Source organism: Strix aluco, chromosome 2 (assembly GCF_031877795.1).
Source record: "Strix aluco isolate bStrAlu1 chromosome 2, bStrAlu1.hap1, whole genome shotgun sequence".
In the NCBI taxonomy this organism is placed as follows: domain Eukaryota; kingdom Metazoa; phylum Chordata; class Aves; order Strigiformes; family Strigidae; genus Strix; species Strix aluco.
Genome location: NC_133932.1, coordinates 11,665,330 through 11,688,412, shown reverse-complemented (window position 1 = coordinate 11,688,412; position 23,083 = coordinate 11,665,330). Strand labels below are relative to the sequence as shown.

The 23,083-nt window shown below is 37.8% G+C and overlaps 1 protein-coding gene across 1 annotated transcript in view; it reads left to right on the top strand.

The window, feature by feature from the left end:
- ABI3BP (ABI family member 3 binding protein) overlaps positions 1-23,083 on the top strand; it is a 167,142-nt gene that overhangs the window by 102,710 nt on the left and 41,349 nt on the right. The window contains 15 exon segments of the mRNA XM_074816699.1: positions 474-548; positions 5,043-5,090; positions 5,901-5,975; positions 6,891-6,965; positions 7,638-7,685; positions 8,235-8,309; positions 8,983-9,057; positions 10,557-10,631; positions 11,258-11,332; positions 11,815-11,889; positions 13,510-13,584; positions 14,067-14,141; positions 15,281-15,346; positions 15,650-15,724; positions 21,007-21,102. Coding sequence (XP_074672800.1) covers positions 474-548; positions 5,043-5,090; positions 5,901-5,975; positions 6,891-6,965; positions 7,638-7,685; positions 8,235-8,309; positions 8,983-9,057; positions 10,557-10,631; positions 11,258-11,332; positions 11,815-11,889; positions 13,510-13,584; positions 14,067-14,141; positions 15,281-15,346; positions 15,650-15,724; positions 21,007-21,102 — 1,083 coding nt within the window.

Sequence of the window (23,083 nt, the reverse complement as noted above, 5' to 3'; positions counted from 1 at the left end):
TTTACCTACAGGGACCATCACATTTTGCTTTTTTCTCAGTATACACCCAGTGTCACAAGTACATCTTCATTGTACTCCACTGCCATAAATTTTTACTATTAAATTCAGTCCTTCTGTAAGCTTTTTTTGTGATTTTACACTAACAATTCATAATTATCGTGTTTGGTTTTTCTCACACAAATGTATTCAGTAAAGTGGATGGAAGCACCACAATCCCCCTTTGACTACATGTCTCTATACTCAGTTTCTGTCATGTGCTGCTTCATCTTTTATACAAGTCCATCCCTACTGGCATTGTTTCATGTTATCCTGTTACAGAGGTTCTCCATCAGCATTGTTTCTTTGTGAACCAGACATTTGTGTTTCCAGAGGGTCCCAGAAGCATGTGTTCTTTTTTAATATTATGTTTTCTGTCAGTCTCAGTTCTTGAAAGATTTTAATAGTTGCTTTTTTTTTTTTTTTTTTCATTTCAGTTCCAAAAGAAACACCACGTGTTCCCTCCAAACCTAGAGCATCACCAAGCTCAGAGGTGCCACAAACCAAACCTGGTAAGTACGTTGTTTATTTATCTTATCATACTGATATATGTGTCTTATGAATTCTACTGTGATCAGTAGTGCTTCAGATTTATATGTACCCCTTGGGCATATATGTTGGAGCCTTCCTTGAGGAATAAAATCTAGTATTACATGTAATGACATGTGGAATTCATAAGCAGCCTGGTGAGTTTAAAGTCTTCAGTTCTTTTTTACGTTTTAAGTAACTGCAACAGTAGGCATTTCTGTGCAGTTGTCAGTGAAAACAGGTCTTTTCTGTGTGAATTTGCTTGGGTTTTGGGAAAGTGAACATGAAAAGGAGGGGTGTGATTGCAAAGAGGAAGGGGTTTTTTCTGTGTTTCTCAAATTGTATACTTGTTTCTTCTTTCCCAAGCACAATCATTCATTTATACTTTTCACTTTTGCACAGCCCTTATGTTGTTCAGAGATTTAAGAATGTGTTATACTTTCTATAATGTTGTTTACACAGCTTGGTATAGAGCAATATACAACCCTGGGCTAATTAAGGATGGAGGAAGAAAGTTAAACAACTCACACTAGCATTTGTGTGAGGTACTGTGGTGGGTTGACCCCAGCCAGCAACTAAGTACCCACTAGCCACTTGCTCATTCCACCCTGCAGTGGAATCAGAAGAGCAAAACAGAGGCAAAAACCCCATAGTTCAAGATAAAGACCGTTTAGGATAAGAAGATAAGGATAAGAAGAAGGGGGAAAAAACAAATGATACAAAGGCAACCACTCACCACATCCCACTACAGACTGATGCCAGTATAGGAGCAATAGGTCCTTTGGAAAGACTACCCCCCAGTTTTGTTGCTAAGTGTGACATACGAGATGGAATATCCCTTTGGTCAGTGACCAGCTGGGGTGCACAGAGCTCTACCTGAGAATGGATGAGCATCTGACCAAGAGTTTATGGGTCAGGATTAAAGGAAAGGCAGGGACAGGAGATGTTATAGTTAGGGTCTGCTACAGGCCACCCAACCAGGAAGATCAAGTGGATGAGGCCCTCTGTAGACGGGTAGGAGCAGCCTCATGTTCACAAGCCCTGGTCCTCATGGGGGACCTCAGCCACCCTGGTATCTGTTGGAGGGACAACACTGCAGCACATAAGCAACCCAGGAGGTTCATGGAATTCACTGATGAAAACTTCCTTCTCCAAGTGATAGAGGAGCCAACGAGGAGAGGTGCTATGGTGGACCTTGTTCTCACCAGCAAGGAGGGTCTGGTGGAGAGTGTGAAGCTCAAGGGCAGCCTTGGCTGAAGTGACCATGAAATGGTGGAGTTCAAGATCTTAGGGCAGTGAGGAGGACACACAGCAAGCTCGCTACACTTCAGGAAAGCATACTTTGGCCTCATCAGGGATCTGCTGGCAGAGTAACATGGGATGAAGTCCTGGAGGGAAGAGCAGCCAAAGCAAGCTGGTTAATATTCAAGGATTGCCCCCTCCAAGCTCAGGAGCGATGCATCCTAACAAAGAAGAAGTCCTGTAAGAAACCCAGGAGGCCTGCATGGATGAACAAGGAGCTCCAGGACAAGCTCAAACGCAAAAAGGAAGCCTACAGAGGGTGGAAGCAAGGACAGATAGCCTGGGAGGAGTACAGAAAAACTGTCTGAGCAGCCAGGGATCAGGTTAGGAAGCGAAAAGCCCTGATAGAATTAAACATGGCAACAAAAAAAGCTTTTACAGGTATGTCAGTAATAAAAGGAAGACTAGGGAAAATGTGGGCCCTCTCCGGAAGGAAACAGGAGACCTGGTTACACAGGATATGTAAAAGGCTGAGGTACTCAATGCCTTTTTTGCCTCAGTCTTCACCAGCAAGGGCTCCAGCCACACCGCCCAAGTCGCAGAAGGCAAAGGCAGGGACTGAGAGAATGAAGAACTGCCCATGGTAGGAGAAGATCAGGTTTGAGACCATCTAAGGAGCTGAAAGGTGCACAAGTCCATGGGACCTGATGAGATGCATCTGTGGGTCCTGAGGGAACTGGTGGATGAAGTGGCTCAGCCACTATCTATCATATTTGAGAAGGTGTGGTAGTCTGGTGAAGTTCCCACTGACTGGAAAAGGGGAAACATAATCCCCATTTTTAAAAAGGGAAAAAAAGAAGACCCAGGGAAGTACAGGCCAATCAGTCTCACCTCTGTACCTGACAAGATCATGGAGCAGATCCCCCTGGGAACTGTGCTAGGGCACATGGAAAATAAGGAGGTGATTGGTGACAGCCAACATGGCTTCACTAAAGGGCAAATCATGCCTCACAAATCTGGTGGCCTTGTATGATGGGGTTACAAAGTTGATGGATAAGGAAAGAGCAACTGATGTCATCTACCTGGACTTGTGCAAAGCTTTTGACACTGTCCCACACGACATCCTTGTCTCTAAATTGGAGAGACATGGATTTGATGGATGGACCACTCAATGGATAAAGAATTGGCTGGATGGTCACACTGAAAGGGTTGCGGTCAATGGCTCGATGTCCAAGTGCAGAGCAGTGACAAGTGCCGTTCCTTGGGACCGGCACTGTTTAACATCTTTGTTGGTGACATGGACAGTGGGATTGAGTGCACCCTCATCAAGTTTGCTGACAACACCAAGCTGTGTGGTGCGGTCAACATGCTGGCGGGAAGGGATGTGCCATCCAGAGGGACCTGGACAGGCTGGAGAGATGGGCCCATGCAAACCTCATGAAGTTCAACAAGGCCAAGTGCAAGGTCCTGCACATGGGTTGGGGCAATCCCAAGCACAAATACAGGCTGGGCGATGAGTGGATTGAGAGCAGCCCTGCAGAGGAGGACTTGGGGGTGTTTGTATGGAAAACTGACTATGAGCCAGCAATGTGTGCTCACAGCTGTGGTGAGCCCAGAAAGCCAACCGTGTCCTGGGCTGCATCAAGAGAAGTGTGGCCAGCAGGGTGAGGGAGGGGATTCTCCCCCTCTACTCCCCTCTCATGAGGTCCCACCTGCAGTGCCGTATCCAGCTCTGGGGCCCCCAACATCGGAAGGACATGGACGTGCTCGGGTGGGTCCAGAGGAGGCCACAAAGATGACCAGGGAGCTGGAGCACCTCCCTTGTGAGGACAGGCTGAGAGAGTTGGGGTTGTTCAGCCTGGAGAAGAAAAGGCTCTGGGGAGACCTTAGAGCAGCCTTCCAGTACTTAAAGGGGGCTACAGGAAAGATGGGGAGGGACTCTTTATCAAAGAGTGTAGCGATAGGACAAGGGGTAACAGTTTTAAGCTGACAGAGGGTAGATTTAGATTAGAGATAAGGAAGAAATTCTTTCCTGTGAGGGTGGTGAGACACTGGCACAGGTTGCCTAGAGAAGCTGTGGCTGCCCCCTCCCTGGCAGTGTTCAAGGCCAGGTGGGATGGGGATTTGAGCAACCTGGTCTAGTGGAAGGTGTCCCTGCCCGTGGCAGGGGGGTTGGAACCAGATGATCTTTAAGGTCCCTTCCAACCCAAACCCATTATATGATTCTGTGATGATTCTATGAATTTGGTTCAGCTGTCCCAGCTGCGTCCCCTCCCAGCATCTTACCCGCTCCCAGACTACTTGCTTGGGAGGCAGAGTGAAAAACAAAGTCGTCCTTGATGCTGTAACAGGCAATATTCAGCAATAGCTAAAATACTGTGTGTTGTCAAGACTGTCTTGGTCACAAATCTAAAACAGAGTACAACAGGGACTGCTATGAAGAACATAAACTCCATCCCAGCCAGACCCAGTGCAGGTATCCAAGGTATATGCAATATTGGATGGTGTTGCTGGATAAATGGGCAGAAAGATGATAATTAAGGTTCCTTTTTCCCCCAGTAAGTCTGTGCCTGTTGTTTGATTCAAAACCTTGAAATAAGTCAGGAATGTGTGCAATTTGACCTCATCGCCCTCTACAACTACCTGAAGGGAGGTTGCAGAAAGCTGGGGATGAGCCTCTTTAACCAAGTAATAAGTGATAGGACAAGAGGTAATGGCCTCAAGTTGCGCCAGGGAAGGTTTAGACTAGATATTAGGAAGTATTTTTTTACAGAACAGGTAGTCAGGTGTTGGAATGGGCTGCCCAGGGAGGTGGTGGAGTCCCCATCCCTGGAGGTGTTCAAGAGGCAGGTTGACGTAGCACTTAGGCATATGGTGTAGTTGGGATCTGTCAGTGCTAGGTTAACGGTTGGACTAGATGATCTTCAAGGTCCCTTCCAACCTAGATGATTCTGTGATTCTGTAATGTTGAAGGTGAAAAATCACCTATAATTTCTTTGCGGCTTATTACAAAAGCTTCAGATATATGTCTGGGCTCTGTTCTGTGTTAGAGCTATTGCCTTGAACTGGAGGCAATTCCGGTTGCTGTAATACTCTGATATATATTGAGTTTCAAGGAGGAGTGACCTTCTGTCATTGACTGTAGCAGGGATGGTATGATCTTTGTGGAGTTAGTGATTGTAATGTTTTGATTGTTCATGGTAATACTTGTTTTTGTTTTTATCATGCTAATGCAGTTCTGGAACCAATTACATTTAAAACTGAGAAATCAAAGTCAACAGTAGGTAATGATACTTTCTTACTTGAATACTCATGTTGCCTTTCCTCTTCAACAACAAATCATTAAGAGCAGACCTGCAAAAACTTGTCACCTTTCTTTGTATGTGCCTTAATAATTTAACAGTCAAGATTCTCTGTCTCTTTACTTATTTTCTACAAAATAATTGAGGAGGATCCTTGTGCCTTTCAAGTTGTTATGCACATGTGGCAGAGGGCAGATCAGAACAAGATCCTAAGTTACATGTCCTCAGTCATACTGTAGAGGTGGCACTGTTCTGGTTAGTCATATGGTTTAGGTGAGTGGAGATGCATGCTGCTTCTTTCTCTGTTTCCCTTCCCCTCCAGTTTCACTAAATGAAATTCAGTCCTTCATAGAGATCTGAAAAATAATTGTTTCACTCAAACCTCAATTCCACTGTCAGAACAGAATCATTTCATTGATCTTTGGGTCATATGATTGCTTGAGGTAGATCCATTTGACTAAGCATTTGAATTTGGTACTGCACATCATTCCAATACAACCTCCGTTACAGAGCAGCAGTGTCTTTGTATTTGAAGATACTTATTTTGTTTTCTTCTTATTTTATTTTTTTAAGTCCTCTTCTTAAATAGAACCAGTAATTCTGTCACATGCTGAGTTGATGATATGTCACAAAAGATTATTTCTTTTCTCTCTAACCTTCTCTTTTGCATCACTTTCATAGAATATCTTTAGTTCAAACCTTCTCTCTGTTTTCGTTGACTGTTATGGGTGGTAGCGGACACTGATACCTCAGAAAATGTTTGTACAGTATAACCCTGTTTCTTTCTTTCAGCTCCTAAAGATACACGTCATGGGCCTTCCAAACCTAAAACATCACCCAGCCCACATGTTCCTCCAACTAGAGCAAGTAAGCTTATTGTTTTTTTGCCTTTTAGTGCATGAAAGTTTTATCAGTTTGAAGATTGTTAAAATTGATGAGTTCTTTGAAGGTACACAGATACTTATTGAATAGGCTGTGTTTTATTGTCGTAATCAAATTCTACTATATAGCTGTCATGGAACAAGGTAATCAGCTAGGTATTTATACATATCAGTAACTTGTATAATGGTAGGGATGAGGGGGCTGACACTCATCTTGAGCCCTTGCACATAGGAAAATTTCTGTCTTAATTTCCATGGAATGTGACAGAGGTATTTGTATTTTCTAGTTATCATTTACAAGTGTAAAATTACAGTATTTTTCTGGGGTTGAGTCTCTTTAACCAAGTAACAAACAATAGGACAAGAGGTAATGGCCTCAGGTTGCACCAGGGAAGGTTTAGACTGGATATTAGGAAGCATTTCTTTATAGAATAGGTTGTTAGGCATTGGAATGGGCTGCCCAGGGCAGTGGTGGAATCCCCATCCCTGGAGGGGTTTAAGAGTAGGGTTGACCCAGTGCTGAGGGATCTGGTGGAGTTGAGAACAGTCAGTGTGAGGTTAATGGTTGGACTGGATGATCTTCAAGGTCTTTTCCAACCTAGATAATTCTGTGATTCTGTAACTACAGCAGTTTACCCTGTAGAAAGCTCTGTTTGATAGAGCTGAGAGGAGTGGAGAATTAATCCAATACTTGCCTTAACAGTTGCTTTGTCTGTTGTCTGTGCGCCAACATAATATTGATTGCATTGGCGGGAGATCTCTTTGTGATTATTTTCAAATGGAAGAAATTCTTCCTCAAAAATTTGTTTGCAGAAAATGAATCTTCTGTCAGGAAAATCAAAAGACTTATGTTGAATCATCATCCTCAGTAACATGTTCAAAACTTTGTTCATCTTCACAGGTCCAAAAGAAAGTCGGCGAGTCTCTTCCAAGCCCAGAGCATCACCAAGTCCATATGTACAACACACAAAACCTGGTAAGTACATTGTTGTTTTGTTGTGTATTCAGGGTTTCTTTTGGGTTGTTTTTCCTCAATGAATCAAGTGTTTATAAACATCTCTTCGTATTACAAACAAATAGATTTTCTGATGATCATTAAATATGTGTTTAAAGATAGAGCTGATTTGTATTTTTAATGACTGAGTTTTGATGAGTTGTTTATGCTTTTCAGCCTCATGACAGCTGTCACTGATAAATAATCTGCATAGCAGAGTAGACAACATACAAACATGATAAGAATGTTCTTGGCAGAAATTGCATCTCTTCTGTGCCTATCAAAAGATGCTTAGAGAAAAACATATTTGAGGGCCTTCGTGTATGACTCTAAATATCTGTAACTCAAACCACTCATATGTTTGTGTGTTTTGGTAATGGAATTTGACCCTTAAAAATATACTTAATAGGAATTTACATACTAGTGAACTGCCAAACCTCTGTAAGTCCTGATGGTTCTGAAAGCATCAGTTGAACCTTCCTTTTGAGTGAGTGTATATTCACTAATTCCACCAATAGTTAATTAAAAAAAAAAAGAAAAAGAACAAATTTGTGTGTTCCAACTTGAAAATAAACCACTCGTGTAAAAGGGAACATTTTTACTCTCTTGCTTGTACTTATTGCTAATTCTGTGTACTTTCTTGTTTTAATGAAGTTTTGGCACCTACTACATTTACAGTTGAACAACCAAAGACAGCAACAGGTAAAGATGTTACCTTGGTGTGGTCATTATGATTTTTTCCCTGCTGCTCCTTGGACTAAAGATTATCATTAGTCTGTTTTTCTCATGTCATCTGTTTGTGGTTTTTATTTGTTTTCTTTTCTATTTGTTGAACTTAATCCTACTCTGTTCCAGGTATTGAAAGATTCCTAGCTGTTTTGTTGTCTTCACAGAAAATTTCCTTCACTCTCACACACATTGTAATTCCTTTGACACTTGTAGGAGACAAGCATGGCATGGGTATTGCAGTTACGAGCTTTGAAATACAGGTGGAAACATGTCCACTACAGTTGTCTGTGTTCTTTTGGGTTTTTTTGCTTGCCTCTAGTTTTTTGCTTAATCAATTTTCCACCCATGTTTTCATTCATGATTTTCTTTTCTCTTTAAATTCCTGTGTGTATCTGACCCTCAATTTTTCAGTCTCTCATGTGAGGATCTTGTTTTTCTTTGCAAGCATGAGGCATGCAGTGCCTGTGTAATAAACCTGTCTTTTTTGGAGTATAAACCCTTAAAATAGGTCTTTTCTTTCAGCTCCTAAAGAACCACAACATACTCCCTTTAAACCTAAAGCAACTCCCATCCCAGATGCTCCACACAGCAAGCCTGGTAAATTATTCAGTCTTTTGTCAAGCTGCGGTTGATAGTTGAGCAGGGTGGGCAGTGGGGGGAGTTGTCAGCATTACATTTGCTGTTACCTGAGTATCGTTCTAGCTTAAGAAACATCTGCAGTGCTGCAGTTAAGTCATACCACTGATGGTATACCACTTGTTTTTTTAATATTATGTCAATGTTACCAGAAGAACAAATAGTAGTGATCTGTATGTTTAAATCAGTGATTAAAAGTTATTCACAACTTGTATTTGAGCAACACACTTCAGTTGTTTGCACCACATTTTTGAAGCTCTTATGAGAGAAGCCTGTTGCAGTGCTTTTCCTTTATATACACATTTTCACTGGTTAGGCTGAAGATTCCCTTCAGTTGTATTTCAATTAGGAGACTCCCCATCATAAATCTGTTTGACCTGTATAAGATAATCAGTGATTTCACTGAAGGGTTAGTATTGTTGATTTCTAAGTATATAGATGTTAAAAACAAACAAAAATTTGAACTCTTTGTAACCATAAATCTCTGAGGGTAAATGCCTGTTGCTGTTTTAAAACATTTCCCTTTCCTGGTATATATAGTATAGTGCTGAACTGTGGTTTTTTTTAATGGGGCAGGAGGGAAAGGGAGAGTCTCTTCACTATTCTGAGCATTTATCGACATTTTTTCCAACAGAAATCATTCCAGCCTTCTATGAACCAGATACTACTATGATTCCTCATATTCCTGAAAGAACAAAGGCAACATTGGGTAATCATGTGTATTTCACAAATAATTACTCTATATTCCATTCTTGTTAGAGGAGACATTCTTAAAGAGAGCTCATTACATGATATTAAAAACAAGTAACGAAGTTTTACTCTGCTTCTAGGTACTTGCTTGACCATTGGTCTTGATAAGGGTAATAATGCATGAGCTCATTTACTTTTGAAGGTTCTTTTCCTCATCTTCTAGCCTTTCCAGTCAGGATGATGTAATTCCTTCCAATGTTATATGTTTTCTGGTAAAAGGGAATTTTATTTAAAGAGCAGGTAGTGATTCCTTGAATTTCTGCATCTTGAGATATGGATACTGTAATCTTAAAATACTCTTCTGCTTCACTCCTTGTGGTATAATTTTACAGAAGAAAATTGAGAGAAAATGATAAGGTATAAACTACAATGTAACATATACCAAAACAGACCAGCTATGTGACCCTCCAAATCAAATGCTAGTTTTTAAAGCCATCTTCTCTGATAACTTCTAGTCATCTGTGTTGGGAAAACTTGCTTAAATATATGAAACATTACCTGAGAATTCGTTCTTCTCAACTTAAATGTCAGATGTGGACCACATAAGGGTCAATGCTCAGGCAGTACTCCTGCTGCCCAGTACTGCTTGCATTCAGTCTTTGTTAATAATCAGTTCTCTGTCCCCAGTTTGAGATGGACATTGACCATGATTTTCTGGGAGTGAAATAGTATCATTCATGAAGTATTAATAGCCATTTAATAATCTTCGAGCTATGTTTTTTCTTTTTGAGGAATAGGAAATGAAAAATGCTTCTCATCATGTTTCTATTTTAATATATATTCCCTATATGCATTCATACTTAGGTTAGCATTCATTTGGTATCTCTTTATATAGATTTATGAAGTTTATGTGCCCTGTCATACACATCTACGTGATGCAATATTCATATGCAGAAAATGGCTCTTCAGAGCAAGGGAGATGAAGAATGCACAGACTAAGGCAGATGTTTTGAGGACCTCTCACATTGGTGTGGAGTACAGACTAGCAAGTGCTAAGATAACCTTTTCCGTTAAATAATTCCTACATGGCAAGAATTTTTAACTGAACAGTATGAAGATAACAAGATTGAATAGTTCCCACATAAGAACAAAGAAGTTACAAATCAAGTCTGATATGAAGGATCCACTGAAAAAATAGATTGTGCCCTCAGATATGTATGGCAGATGTGGAAGATGTAGGCTGCTACTGTCTATTTACTGTATACTGTTCATGACTATATTCTTCACTGCTTCATCCAAAGCTACAAATTTGTATATAATTTTGGGGATGTCTGTTTGTGTCAGTGGCCATTTAATTTGTTTTCCTTTCTTTGCAGGAATTCCAACTGATTGATTTTCAGCTTTACCGTTGCATAATTTGCCTTATGACAGATAAAATAGTACTTATGTTCCTTGTGTACTATGAAAGCAGTGTGTTTTTTCAATTATTGTTCCGGGTGCTGTTTGTTTTTATTTCAGCTCCAACTGAGAAACAGTTCATTCATACCAAACCAAAAACATCTGAAAAACCAAGAGTGCCACACACCAAACCTGGTAATGGAGCCATTCTTTTAATTTTGTGTGTTTGTGTTTAATCATTCTTTTCCTTAGCCTCAGGCTTTGCACTTTTTAATGGAATTACTCATAGCTGGTTTTGTGCTGAAACAAATGCATTACACTTAAGTCAGTCAATCCAAAATATGCTAAAACTACACGGAAAATAATAGAGGATTTGTAGTATAACATCAAAAATGTTTTTCCTCCTTTCTATTACATAGAAAACAATGACTAAAATGTAGTATTTCAGTGGCTAGATAGACTGACTTCTCTCTGATTACTTCCTGATAATCAGAGATGCTTCTCTGTGAGTACTTTTTTTTTTTTTTAAATCCATAAAATGCAACAGAGCTCCTTTGCATTGTGCTTCTACATCATGTGCTATACTGAAACAAAGTAGTCTTAAAAATAGTTGCAGTGGGCTGTGTCCCTTCCCATTTTTGTTATAGAAGGAATGTATAGGAGAAGTTAATAGATAATGATATCTATCAGCAGTTGATTTTTAAGATATCCTGCTACTCTTTAGTTTGGGTCATTTTGAAAGTTTTAGAAATAGTGCAAATGCTACTTTGTTTCTATTACAGTTTAATATTCTAAGATTCTTCACATTTTCTCCTTAACAGCAATACCTCAGACAACTCCACAACCAATTATTACAAAATCTTCTACTACCACTGAGCATTCAAGGGCGACAATGGGTAAATAAGTTTCCTTAAAGTTAAGATGCAGGTATTTTTAATTTTTCAATGGAGAAATTTCTGGAGAACGTGCTCTGGTGTGGTATTTTTTGTAACATCATTCCGCCATCCTTCATTCTGCTTACACACATGCATGTTTCTTAATACAGATGAGTCTCAGTTCTATCCTAGAAGTAAAGCAGAAATAGCTTACAGCTCATGTCTGGTCAGAAGCCTGTATTTGTCAGATATCCAACCAAACTCAGTGGTCTTATTTTTCTTTTAGAGGAAGAATTTTAGCCACTAACTCAAATTATTCTACAGCACAGTGCTAGAACTTTTCTGTGTTTTGAATAGTCATTTTGTTTCAGCTTCCAGAAAGCCATGGAATTGTTATTGTATTTTTTTCAGGCATTTGAGGCATGCATTTTCTAGGGGCTAAATATGGCATTGGATTGTGACTCCAGAAGAATACAATAATAATCTTTTTCCTTTTCTTTTAGCTCCAAGAGAAACACTGCTCATTCCTTCCAAACCCAAAACATCTGTTGGGCCAGAAGTACCACAGACTAAACCTGGTAATTTAAAGTTTGTAACTTTAAAAGTGTTATTGGGGCAGCGCCTTAGTCACACTTTCTGCTGTCATCCAGTACTGCAGTCATGTGACAGGCATGATATGTAGACAGAAATTAGTATCATTGCTCAGCTCAGAGTATGTTAATATGTTATATCAAAGAGAATGTGCAAGAATTTCATCAGTTTCCATGGAGAGCAGAAGTTAAGATAGTTGGGGTTTTTAACATTCGTTTGTTGAATGGGTGGGTAATAGCCATTAAAAATGTGATGAATTCTATTAACTTTAATAAAAATATACTGCTGTAGCCAGTATCACTAAGTTCTTTTCTTTGGGAGAATTTTATTACCCTAAATACTTTTGCTTCAATTTCTCAAGTAATTTTGAAACTCAGGTTACAGAATCTCAGTCCAAGATAGTTTGATGCTAAGAGTATAGGTATCTTCTTCCTACCAGTGATTTTTGCAGTAACTACAGTAGATTTAGGGTTGCATAGTTATAATGAAGGATGATGATACCTCAGCTTTGCCCTGGGTGTGAACTATTTCCATAAAAATTACTAGGTATGAAGGTTATGGGAGGAAAAAAAAAATGTTAGGAGAAAGTGACAACATGACTACAAGAAAGCTCCTAATCTTTCTTACTCTCTGATCTAACCTCCAAACTGATATTTTAGTTTTAGGCAAATAGGTTAATGAGTAGTTTTATCATTCCCCCCTTTTTTTTCCCCTTAGACTTCTAGCCCATTTTATATAGCCCCAAAAAATTTAAGCAGAGGCCCTATTCATTCAAGACCTATACATATATATTACTATGAAAATAAAACTGAAGAGTCCAGGAAAAAAAAATATTTTCTAAACACATTATTTTGAAAAGGTTTCTGTTAAGTAATCAGGTTAGATTCTAAGTCTGTTGAATAAGAGCTATTTCCAATCATGTCATAGTTAACTAAGTGCCATGTTTTGGTACCACTGCAAAGTCAGTTTTAGTCAAATAATTTTAGAAAACAGACTTTATAGGTTTATTCTTTTCCTGTTATATTTTAAATCATTATAATGATGTATATGCCAATTAAAGTATTGTTAGGAAAGTTGTTAAAAACAAATGGCACTATTTAGCCACTGCCGTTTATGCTAGCAAGTAGGTTACTTTCCAGCTTCCACATTTTAACCTTATTTCTGAAAGACAGAGACATGTAGTATGTGCCTCTGCCTGTCAGTCTCTCCCTTTCATCCAGTAACTTGGATATCTTTCACTAAATTCAATCAAAATTGCATGAGGGAAGAATGTCTGAAAGATAAATACGTTTACTACAAGCTCTTGGAAATATTTTACGGAAGTGCAAATTAATATACACCGCGTGAGAAAGACCAAAGGCTGTCAGAAATCCACCTTTAGGGTGTTTGTTCTGAAGTTAGTGGGAGCCCAGCAGAATAGTTGCACTGTCTGGCTGTCAGCATGAAAATGCATCCAGACTAATCAGAACACATGTCTGTCTCATGTCTGTTAAAATTGTCTTAGCAGATGTGTAGATAGGTTTTTAGGAAACAAAGGACATGGATCCTTAATGAAATCCAACTTCTTTAATTTCACTTCTCACAGAACAATGTTTTATTTCTTGTAGCTCCAAGGGCAACACACCTGGGATCAATTAACCTTATAACAGTTCATGTTGTTGATGGGTCCAAAATGACTTTGGGTAATGAGAATATTATGTCAGTTTATTTTTCATAAGACTTTACTTTCTCTGCTTTTGCTATATGGCTAAACTTATACTTTAATCAACAGAAATACCTTAATATATCTTTGTCATCTTTATTTGTTAGTCACATTCCAGTGCATTTACAGAATGTTGCTGGTTTTAATTTTCCAGCCATTTTTTTCTTTCATGCAATTCTTTCTAGAAATAAGTACTTCATGTACAAGGCTGAAGAGTTGTATAAAAAGGCATTACCTGATCATCTTGTCTTCTTTTGTCTGACTTACTAATGATATATATCTTCCCAGTCTTGAAAAGTCTTTTATCTGCATAAAAGCATGTTTTGCAGCCAGGTTTCTAGCACTGACTCTTTTTGTTTGTGGTCTGCACAAAGACAGATTGAATTTCCTTTCTACCTGTGGTGTCTTGTGTTTAAAAGGAAATAATTTGCATTTGATAAGCAATAGTATCTCCACTTTCAGTTCCCAACGAAACGTACCAGATTTCACCCAAGCCCAAAACCGCTCTAGCAACTGAAATTCCACGGTTCCATACAGGTAATTTGGGGGATTTTCTTAAGTTGTTGCATTGAGAATCTGTAGATCTTACATAAAATCAGCACGGTTTAAGGTTTAATAGTCTGTTCATTATTACCTTTAAAACTATTTCAAATATATAACATGAAAATCTGTTTTTTCTCCCTTATCAAATATTTTTTGTTCATTGCTCTGAAAATCAAGGTTTAATCAGTATTGCCTCAATGATGATATGAAGCTTTTAAACAGTAGTAGTGCTGTGTATTGGATCTTCAGATGTATAGTGTTGCAAACATAAAGTAGTTGACTTCCACCTTTTTCCTTACAAAATACTAAATCTACATGTCTAAAACTTTTCCCAAATGTAAATGTCAAAAATGAGTAATATGTTATTTCCTGCATAAGTATTTTCTCTGACACTTCAGAGAGACTGGATTAAGTGTTGTGGATAAAATGGTTATTAGATTTGAATTCCAAATACCTAGCTCTATTTATTTAAAAATTTGAGATACAGAAGTTGATAATTTGGCACAAGATGACAGTGACTACTGCTTACGATTTCAGCTTTCAGTGTGATTCACACAGATTCTGTAACAACTAAAATACCAAAATTATTTGGCAAGTGAAAGGTGACAATAAGAAAAGGTTGTAGGCTTCTGATTTTAACCTTGATGATGACACTATACTTCAACTGCCCTACACAGTGTCTGCATTGAATGCCTCCAGTTGTTTTCTCAGCAATATTTTAATGTTTCATGTTTTTATATGAATATTTGATTGGGGGGGGTTCAGTTTGGTGTTTTATTTTGAGGTTTTTTGTTTGTTTGTTTTTTACAGAACCTAATTAAATGTCTTAAGGCCATGGATACCTTGCAGAGCTAACTCTGTATCCATATACAGTTGGGTAACTGGCTGAAAATATTTTATATCTTTTCCTAAACCTAAACATGAATGTAATGGGTCAGACTGCATGATGGAGTCATCTGACCACTAAAGAAACTAGCATTTTCAGCGTGCATTTTGGATTGGAACTCATAGAATTCTCATATGTCCATTTTGCTGTATCGCATTGATGCATGGACCTTTTTTCTGGCAAATCACACTGCACTATCGGTGTTCTTTTTACATATAACATTTAAACTGAACCTTGTTTCTTTTAGCACCTCATAAAACACGTCTCACTTCTGCAAGACCAAAGCCATCTGATAAATCACAGACCACACCTGGTAATAATTGTTTATGAAATTTGGGTTGGGGAGGGGATTAATTAAGTAGTTAATTTCACCTATTCTCAGTGGGACTTTAAGTGTTGCTGGAAAAAATGGGTACTTTTCTTTCAATAAATCAGTATAGATGTAAAGCCTTTCCAAGTCGGAAGAAAAGAAACCAAAACTGTCTGTATCATCACAGCAAGTATTACTTTTTCATCTGTAATGTGGAATTGTTGGCATCACATAAAAGTCTTTGGGGTTTTCTTCTCATTGAACTTTTTTCTTTTTTCTTCTTTTTTCTTTTCAACTCTCTCACAGCTCTTAGTAAAACCACACTGGCACCATCTAGAACAAAAGCACCTGGACTGCCAAAGTGGATTGTGCCAACAACAGGTAGAGCTGCAGTTTTGGGGTTTTTTTTAACTTACTGGTAAAAGACAGGAGTGTGACTTCCTCAAATCATCTTGAGCCCTGAAAAATATTTCATTGTGTTTGATTATAGAAGTTAATTCCTAAGAGTACTGTATGTAATTGCTGCTATTTGTCATACTGTATAATTACAGAGTGTCATTATGAAATTATACTGACAGTCAGTGTAAACTTACAGGTAGATTATTATGTGGCTACTGTTTACTAGATGATAGGTCCAAGTCAGAAAGCCTTAGAGCCAGGTGTCTTGATAACTATTAGCTATGCATGTTGTGTGTTCATGTGGAATTTACTCATATTCAGACTATGTGGTGTTCAGACGATATGGTATTCAGGCTTGAATACTTCAGCACCGAAAAAGTTCCAAGTTGATGGATGATAGAGTAGGGTGAGAACTGTCACTTCAATTTACACATCTTTACACACACAGATACATACATCCCTAACCAGAAAGATTTATTCAAAATACTCGTTTGGTTGGGGGAAAAATCATTTATCCTTTTTCAATTGTACTTGATTTTTCCATTGCATCAAAGTAATGCTGTCAGTGCTAGTTCATAATGAATCCATGTTTTTATTTAATAAAACATTAATTTATTATGTCAATCAAATACTGTTGGGTTTTTTTAATACAGCCATTGGTTAATTAAATACAGAATTTGGGGATTCTTCATCAATAATGCAAGTTTAAAATAATAAACAATATAAATAAATAGTGCACATATTCAAAGCAAACTTTTGGCTGTTCATCCACTACTAACAGTGCTGCTCTCTCATACTATTGTTCTGTGCTGGCTAGGTTAGGATAATCTGAGTAACATACCATCTACTCTACACGTTCCTTTTTATGACTGTGTGATTATACTCTGTACTGGGATTTCCAAAGTGTCTTTGGCAACTTAATACCTGTTGTTGACCTTAATATGACTTGAGCTACTCATTCCTGTACATAATTTTGAGAAGCCCACCATGTTTTTAGAAATGACAAAACCTTAGAAGAGACGGTTGTGTATTTGAATTGAATTAAAATAGCCAGTCTAGAACATGATGTGCTCGTCTGTATTACATACAGAGTGGATACCTTCGTTGGAGGTGTGTGCTCTTTGACCTGTCATAGTCCTTCTGGTAAATGAAATAAACCCATCGAATTCCAGGACATCAGAGACAGTTACAGTATTAAACAACCAAAGGCAGTAGTTGTGAGTCAGAAAGTTTTGTTCTCTGCTTGTGTTGGCAGTCTGCTTATAAGTGAGCTTTGTAATGTCTGATTACCAAAAGAGGCAGGATGCACACAGATGTCCGGGAGTAGGTGGCTTTTGAAAGCACGTTATGAAATTATGCACGAATACACAGTTATGTTAGACAGTATATTAAGCTTTTCCCTTCTTCCATATAGTAGTAACCTTGGCAGTGGTATTTGTAGATTAAAAAGAAGAAAAAAAGAAATGCACGCTAAGTAAATCAGCAGTATAAACATAATAGTAGACATGTAAGTTGTTAAATGTAGTTTATTGTGCTTAACGCTGTTTCAGGTGACTGCTGAAGTATTGGTTTAAGCAATCTTATTTTAAACGCTCCTGTTGGAGTGCCCACTGGTTGTCATTATTTCCATGTCTTTATAGCAGCTGCCAGGAAGAACTAGAGCTTCGTTGTGGTAGTTGATGTAAAAAAATCATCACAAGACTATTGTTGTGCATGCTGTGTGTACTCACAGGCGAATAAGTACCTTCTCTTAGAATTCTTCTGGAAAATGATACTTCTAGTAATATTTTCCATTGCTCAGTTACATAAGTCTTTTTTCTCTAAGTTAAAAAAATGTCCTGAAGATGTCTGTTATCTAGATTTTGTGTCCTGCCAAGTAAGCCCTTTAAGTTAAACCTGGTGTCCAAAGTACTAAGGAAGAGCTTAAGTTATTATCTACTGTCCATTTCTTTGTGCCTCCAACCCTGCTGACATAGCAACTCATTTATATCTTTCTGTGAGCCTGCACCTTTCTTCTCAGAAGTGTAGAGAAATCACAAATGAATTTTGTACATTTGTGACATGTTGAGAGAGGACTGCAGCTTTTCACAGCTTTTCAGTCTATTTTCCTTGATGATCAGTAAGTGAAATTCTGTCTTCTGTAAAGCAGGTATATCACAGTGTTGTGACAAATGGAGTGTCTGTGCTCACAAAAGTCATTTCACACAGCAAGAGAGTTCAGGTAATCAGTTAAAGAAATCTTCTGTATCTCTCCCAATTACATATTGCAAACAGAATTCCCAAGTCTGCAGAAGAGATTTAGAAGATACAACTCTGCTAACCTGGAACCCTAGATCTTACCAGCTGAGCAAAGACAGAAAAATTTATTTTTCAGTAGGTGATATCTTAGAGAAATTATAACATTTTAAGATATCCAGATGATTTTTGGGTGTGGGGAAGTTTGTTTCTTCCATTAAGAAAATGGTATGTTATTTTTTGTGGTTAGCTTATCAGAATCCTTAACTTCTGATCTAAGCTAATCAGAATCCTTAACTGGACTGCAACAGGTTTTCAGGCTTACCTGAAATTACAGACATTACATCATTTTTTCTTTCTCTGAAGAAGAGCGCATTTACTGAAACGCCATGGATACTTTGTTGTTTGAAGACCAGTATGGATCTTTTAAGTCCTTGCTGGGCTGGCCCTGCTGTTGAATGTACTCCAGTTCGTCTTCCTGATTGTGCTCATTAGCATCAGTGCAAGATGTTTCACCCCATGCAGAGTGTGCTTGGCAGATGCAGGGCCCAGATGATAAGCAGTGGAATTTGTTTTTTCCAGCAGCAGCACACAGGATTGTGGCTGGTTTCCTGGCAGGCTTTTCAGTCTCCTGGCTAGCTGTAGTGCCAGCTGGTACAGTTGACTGTGGGAAAGAGGCAGGGATTGCTGCCTCATGACTAACATTCCTTTTAGTTTTCTACCATGTTTTAGCTGTTTTCTCTAGAATATCATTTTATTGAGATGGCTTTTTGTATTTGTCTTAGTGTATGTTACTTATTCAGGTTTTTTTTTTATTTAATCCTAACCATTTAAAAACTGCTTCTGATCTATTAAGCTTCCAGACAACCTTCAGCAAGCCAATTTTGAGCAACATTTCCATTTCCTTTGTGAAGGAAAGATATTTGGTTTTCATTATAATGGCCGTTAACTTTGTGTTCTATTTTTGTTTTATTTTTGAAACCATGGGTGTATAGCCAGGTTCTAAAGAAACTCAAGTATTAAGGTATTTCAGTTTGTTTTATCAAGGGCACTATTTCCAGTTCTTCCCTTAAAATGATTCACTCTTCTAATGGTATTCCTGCTATTAAAGATGCAGTGGTTAGTTTTAAGGTGTTCCAGACCCTGTGAATATTTCCAGGAAGAAAGACAGAGGAAGGCACAAACACACATGCAAGTAATACATCTATTCTCAATCTGTTAAAAGTTTGGATGAATGTGGTAAGTCGAAATGGTTATAATAAAAGCAAGTTTCATTAGCTAGCATAAGACAAATGCTATGATAAATACAGCATGCTGTTTGATAATGTAGGTCCCTTGTGTGAAAACACCAACTTTTATGTAACTTTAAAGTGAATTGAAACATTCAAGAGGGAGATTTTGTTAACAAGGAAGTGTTGTGGTTTGATCAGCTTTTTCAGTGAAACTTTGGCTTACTACTACTTTATTAATAGCAGAACAACAGTGCCAGTTTCTGAAAAAAAAAAATCACTTCTTCCATCTAGAATGTATACGATCATAAAAGATCGTTTTTCTAAATTAGATTGTAAGGAGCAGGATAAAGGCAGGTTTTTCTGTAGATACTGTAAGATGCAAAACTAAATTAGACTTGTAATGGATACTTGGGTGATTTAGTGTAATTTAGTCCATGTGCTACTACATTTTGTTGATGTGTTTATTGTAAGATGAAGCTAGGAAACTAAATATACTCTGACTGTGACCTGTGGTCTAAAAGATTATTTTTCTTTTTAAAGCTGGTGTTGGTCTTCTCATGCCTCTTCTTCCTTGAACACCATTGACATGAAACACTGATTAGCATTACATATGAAGATCTAGTTAACCACTTTAGTTACCTGAAGACAAATTGCAGTTATATAAAACCACATGATGTGTTTAGGAATTTTAGTCACAGGGACAAGGTGACCTATGTCCTGTTCCCAGCTTACTACAAGTCTCATTATTTTAATCCTAAGTAAATAGTTTAACATGTCCACACTATGGTGTGGATTCTGAAGGTATGCCTAGCAAGAATAGCCAAATAGTAAAATAATTGAAAAATTATCTGCTTCATGCTGTTAAAATACTAGTTTAATCCCAAAACAAATTGCACACCAGATAATAAACCTATGAAATATTTGGTTGAAGTGTTTAGATCATGTTGGAATAGGGTTAGAATTTGATAATTAATTTAATTTTGAGATTTTTTTTTTTAAATACATTAACTCTCAGGGTTTTTTTCTTATGTCATGAGAGTGACTTTTTTTTTTTCCCCACAAACATGATGAAATTACAATGCATCTTCTCACTCTACCATATAGAGAGTTTTTATAAAGTAAATACACTTATTTTGTATAGGGAAAGCATATTAATTTAACAATCTGGCTGTCCTATAAATATCAACATGTGAAAGCGTTGTTCTGTACCAGGAGCAGTTGTGTTGATCTTTTTAATGCCATTTAGTTCAGGTTTTATTTTAAATGTGTTTATATAACTCTTAAGTAGGATTTTCTTTTATATACAAACTGAATTTTATGTACACTTTGCCTCCAGTACTCCAAATATGGTCTATGTTTGGTTCAGAATTGCTCTAGCCATTCAATATGGAGGATAACCGTTATTTTGGGGAGATGGAGAACTTTGCCCTCTGCAAGAAAGAATGGGCATTTTATTCTGAATTTATACTGAAAAACTAAAATGTTTTCTGTACTCATCTTTCCACATATAATCTTGGTTTCTGTTATCTCTTAATCTTATTTATTCTCTCTTTCCAAATATACTGTTTTCAATGAATGTTTAAAATTAAATTGCAGACTCTCTAGATGCAGATCACTTTCTACTTACTTGAATAGGAAGGCAACAGGTATCACTGAGTTATCGGTAAAAACATAGGTGGACCATATATGTCAGTTTTGCACTTAGTGTTAGCTAGAGTTTGAACATATGCAATATACAAGTATTCCATGACTTGGTACTTCACTGCAAATTCTTATTTAATTTCCTTTGTTTCACAGATGATGTATATACACCTGAGGATATTGCCAGGCAAATTGGTGTGGATGTGGAAAAACCTTTGGAATATAGTGATACCTGGGAAAAGCCAATTTCTGGTAAGGTTAATAAAAGAAGACAACATAGCAAATTTTAACAGTTATGAAAAATCAAAACACCGCCTTTCCTACACGAAAAGCACCTCCACTAAGAAGAGAAAATAATTCTTAGTCATTCTCATCAATACACCTTCTCTTGGCTTCAGGATGCAACTAAGATAAAAATAAGACTATTTCATGGTCACTACCTAGTCACTAACATATGCTATATGTTAAAAATTACCACTACCAGTGTTGTATCCTTATGATCAAACAATACTGTAAGCATTTTTTTCATACTAATAGTTTCTACACAGCAAGGGAGAAGAAGGTGAATGCATAACCAAATTGTCCTCCTATTTATGAGAAGGTTTTGTTGAATATTAGGATTGTTGGGAAAATCAGAACTTTAGGCTTAAAGCAGAATAACAAAGTGGAGTAAATAAGGTTACAGGGTTTTTTTACATGTACTGTAACAGGCTTGTCAGTTTTACTTTTCTTTCAAGTCTTGCAATCATATTTTCAAAACAATTAAAATATTTTTACTGAAAAACAGCTTCCCTAAACAGGCCTTCAAAAACAGACTTCTCGTTTTCTAATCAGCTTCTTAGAAATTTTCTGTTTTGACTGAAAAACTATAGTATAGAGTGTGTTTGTATGCCACAATTATATGCATAAACATACATACAAACATGTTAACACCCTTACATGCAGAGAAATTCTTTGTTTCATAAGCATAACCAAGAATAGAGCTTGTTTTAGCTGTGCTTTTTTACTGGCATAAGAACGGACGGAAAATAAAATCTTTTTTGGTTTTACCCTTGGATTTACTATTTAGCTGCAGCTGCTCTTTTTAGTTAGGTTTTCCTTTAAAAACACAGATACAAAGATATGCCTCTAACTTACAAATTGCTGTTTGCTTGTAAGCCCTGTTGAATTTCCTTTGCACATAATTTGCCTGCGCAAAGACAAGAGCCTATCTTGACAGATGAGTTCTGATGTTTTATCATTTTAAAGTTTATTCAATCTGAAGATTGTACTTTGCAAAGATTAAGTCCAGTGTGATATACTATTAGTAGTAGCTGGATGCAGACTGTAAACTGAAAACAAGGATGGCACTCTGCATTTTTTGATACTGTATGTCGGGCAGTGGTGTGTACTTAAGTAAATCCAGCTTGTGATTTGCAGAGACTAGAAGGTTTTTTTATGCACATAGATTTGAAGGAACATCTACATCTGCTTTTACTCATGACATTAGATGCTTAAAGTTAAGATCTTAGATCTTGAAGTAAGCCAATACCTTGAACTGTAGTCATAAAAGACAGTTTGGTATGGTTGTGAAGTTAGCTACTACTGTTTCATAATTTTATTGTATACTTCTGTGATCTCAGCTCTTTTCATGAGGTACTAATATGTATATCAAAATTCAAAGTTAAAGAAACATAGAATGGTTTGGTTTGGAAGGAACCTTTAAATAGTTCCAACCCCTCCTTGCCACGGGCAGGAACACCTTCCACTAGACCAGGTTGCTCAAAGCCCCGTCCAACCTGGCCTTGAACACTTCCAGGGAGGGGGCAGCCACAGCTTCTCTGAGCAGCCTGTTCCAGTGCCTCACCACCCTCACCGTAAAGGATTTCTTCCTTATATTTAATCTAAATCTACCCTCTTTTAGTTTAAAACTGTTACCTCTTGTCCTATCACTACAGGCCCTGATAAAAAGTTTCTCTCCATATAAGCCCCCTTTAAGTACTGAATGTTGCAATGAGGTCTCACTGGAGCCTTCTCTTCTCCAGCCTACACAACCCAAACTCTCTAGACTTTCTTCATAGGAGAGATGTTCCAGCCCTCTGATCATTTTTGTGGCCTCCTCTGGACCCTCTCAAGCAGGTCCATGTCTTTCTTGTACTGAAGTCCCTAGAACTGGATGCAGTACTCCAGGTGAGGTCTCACAAGAGCAGAGTCTACTCCGAGGGAGAATCCCCTCCCTCGACCTGCTGGCCAC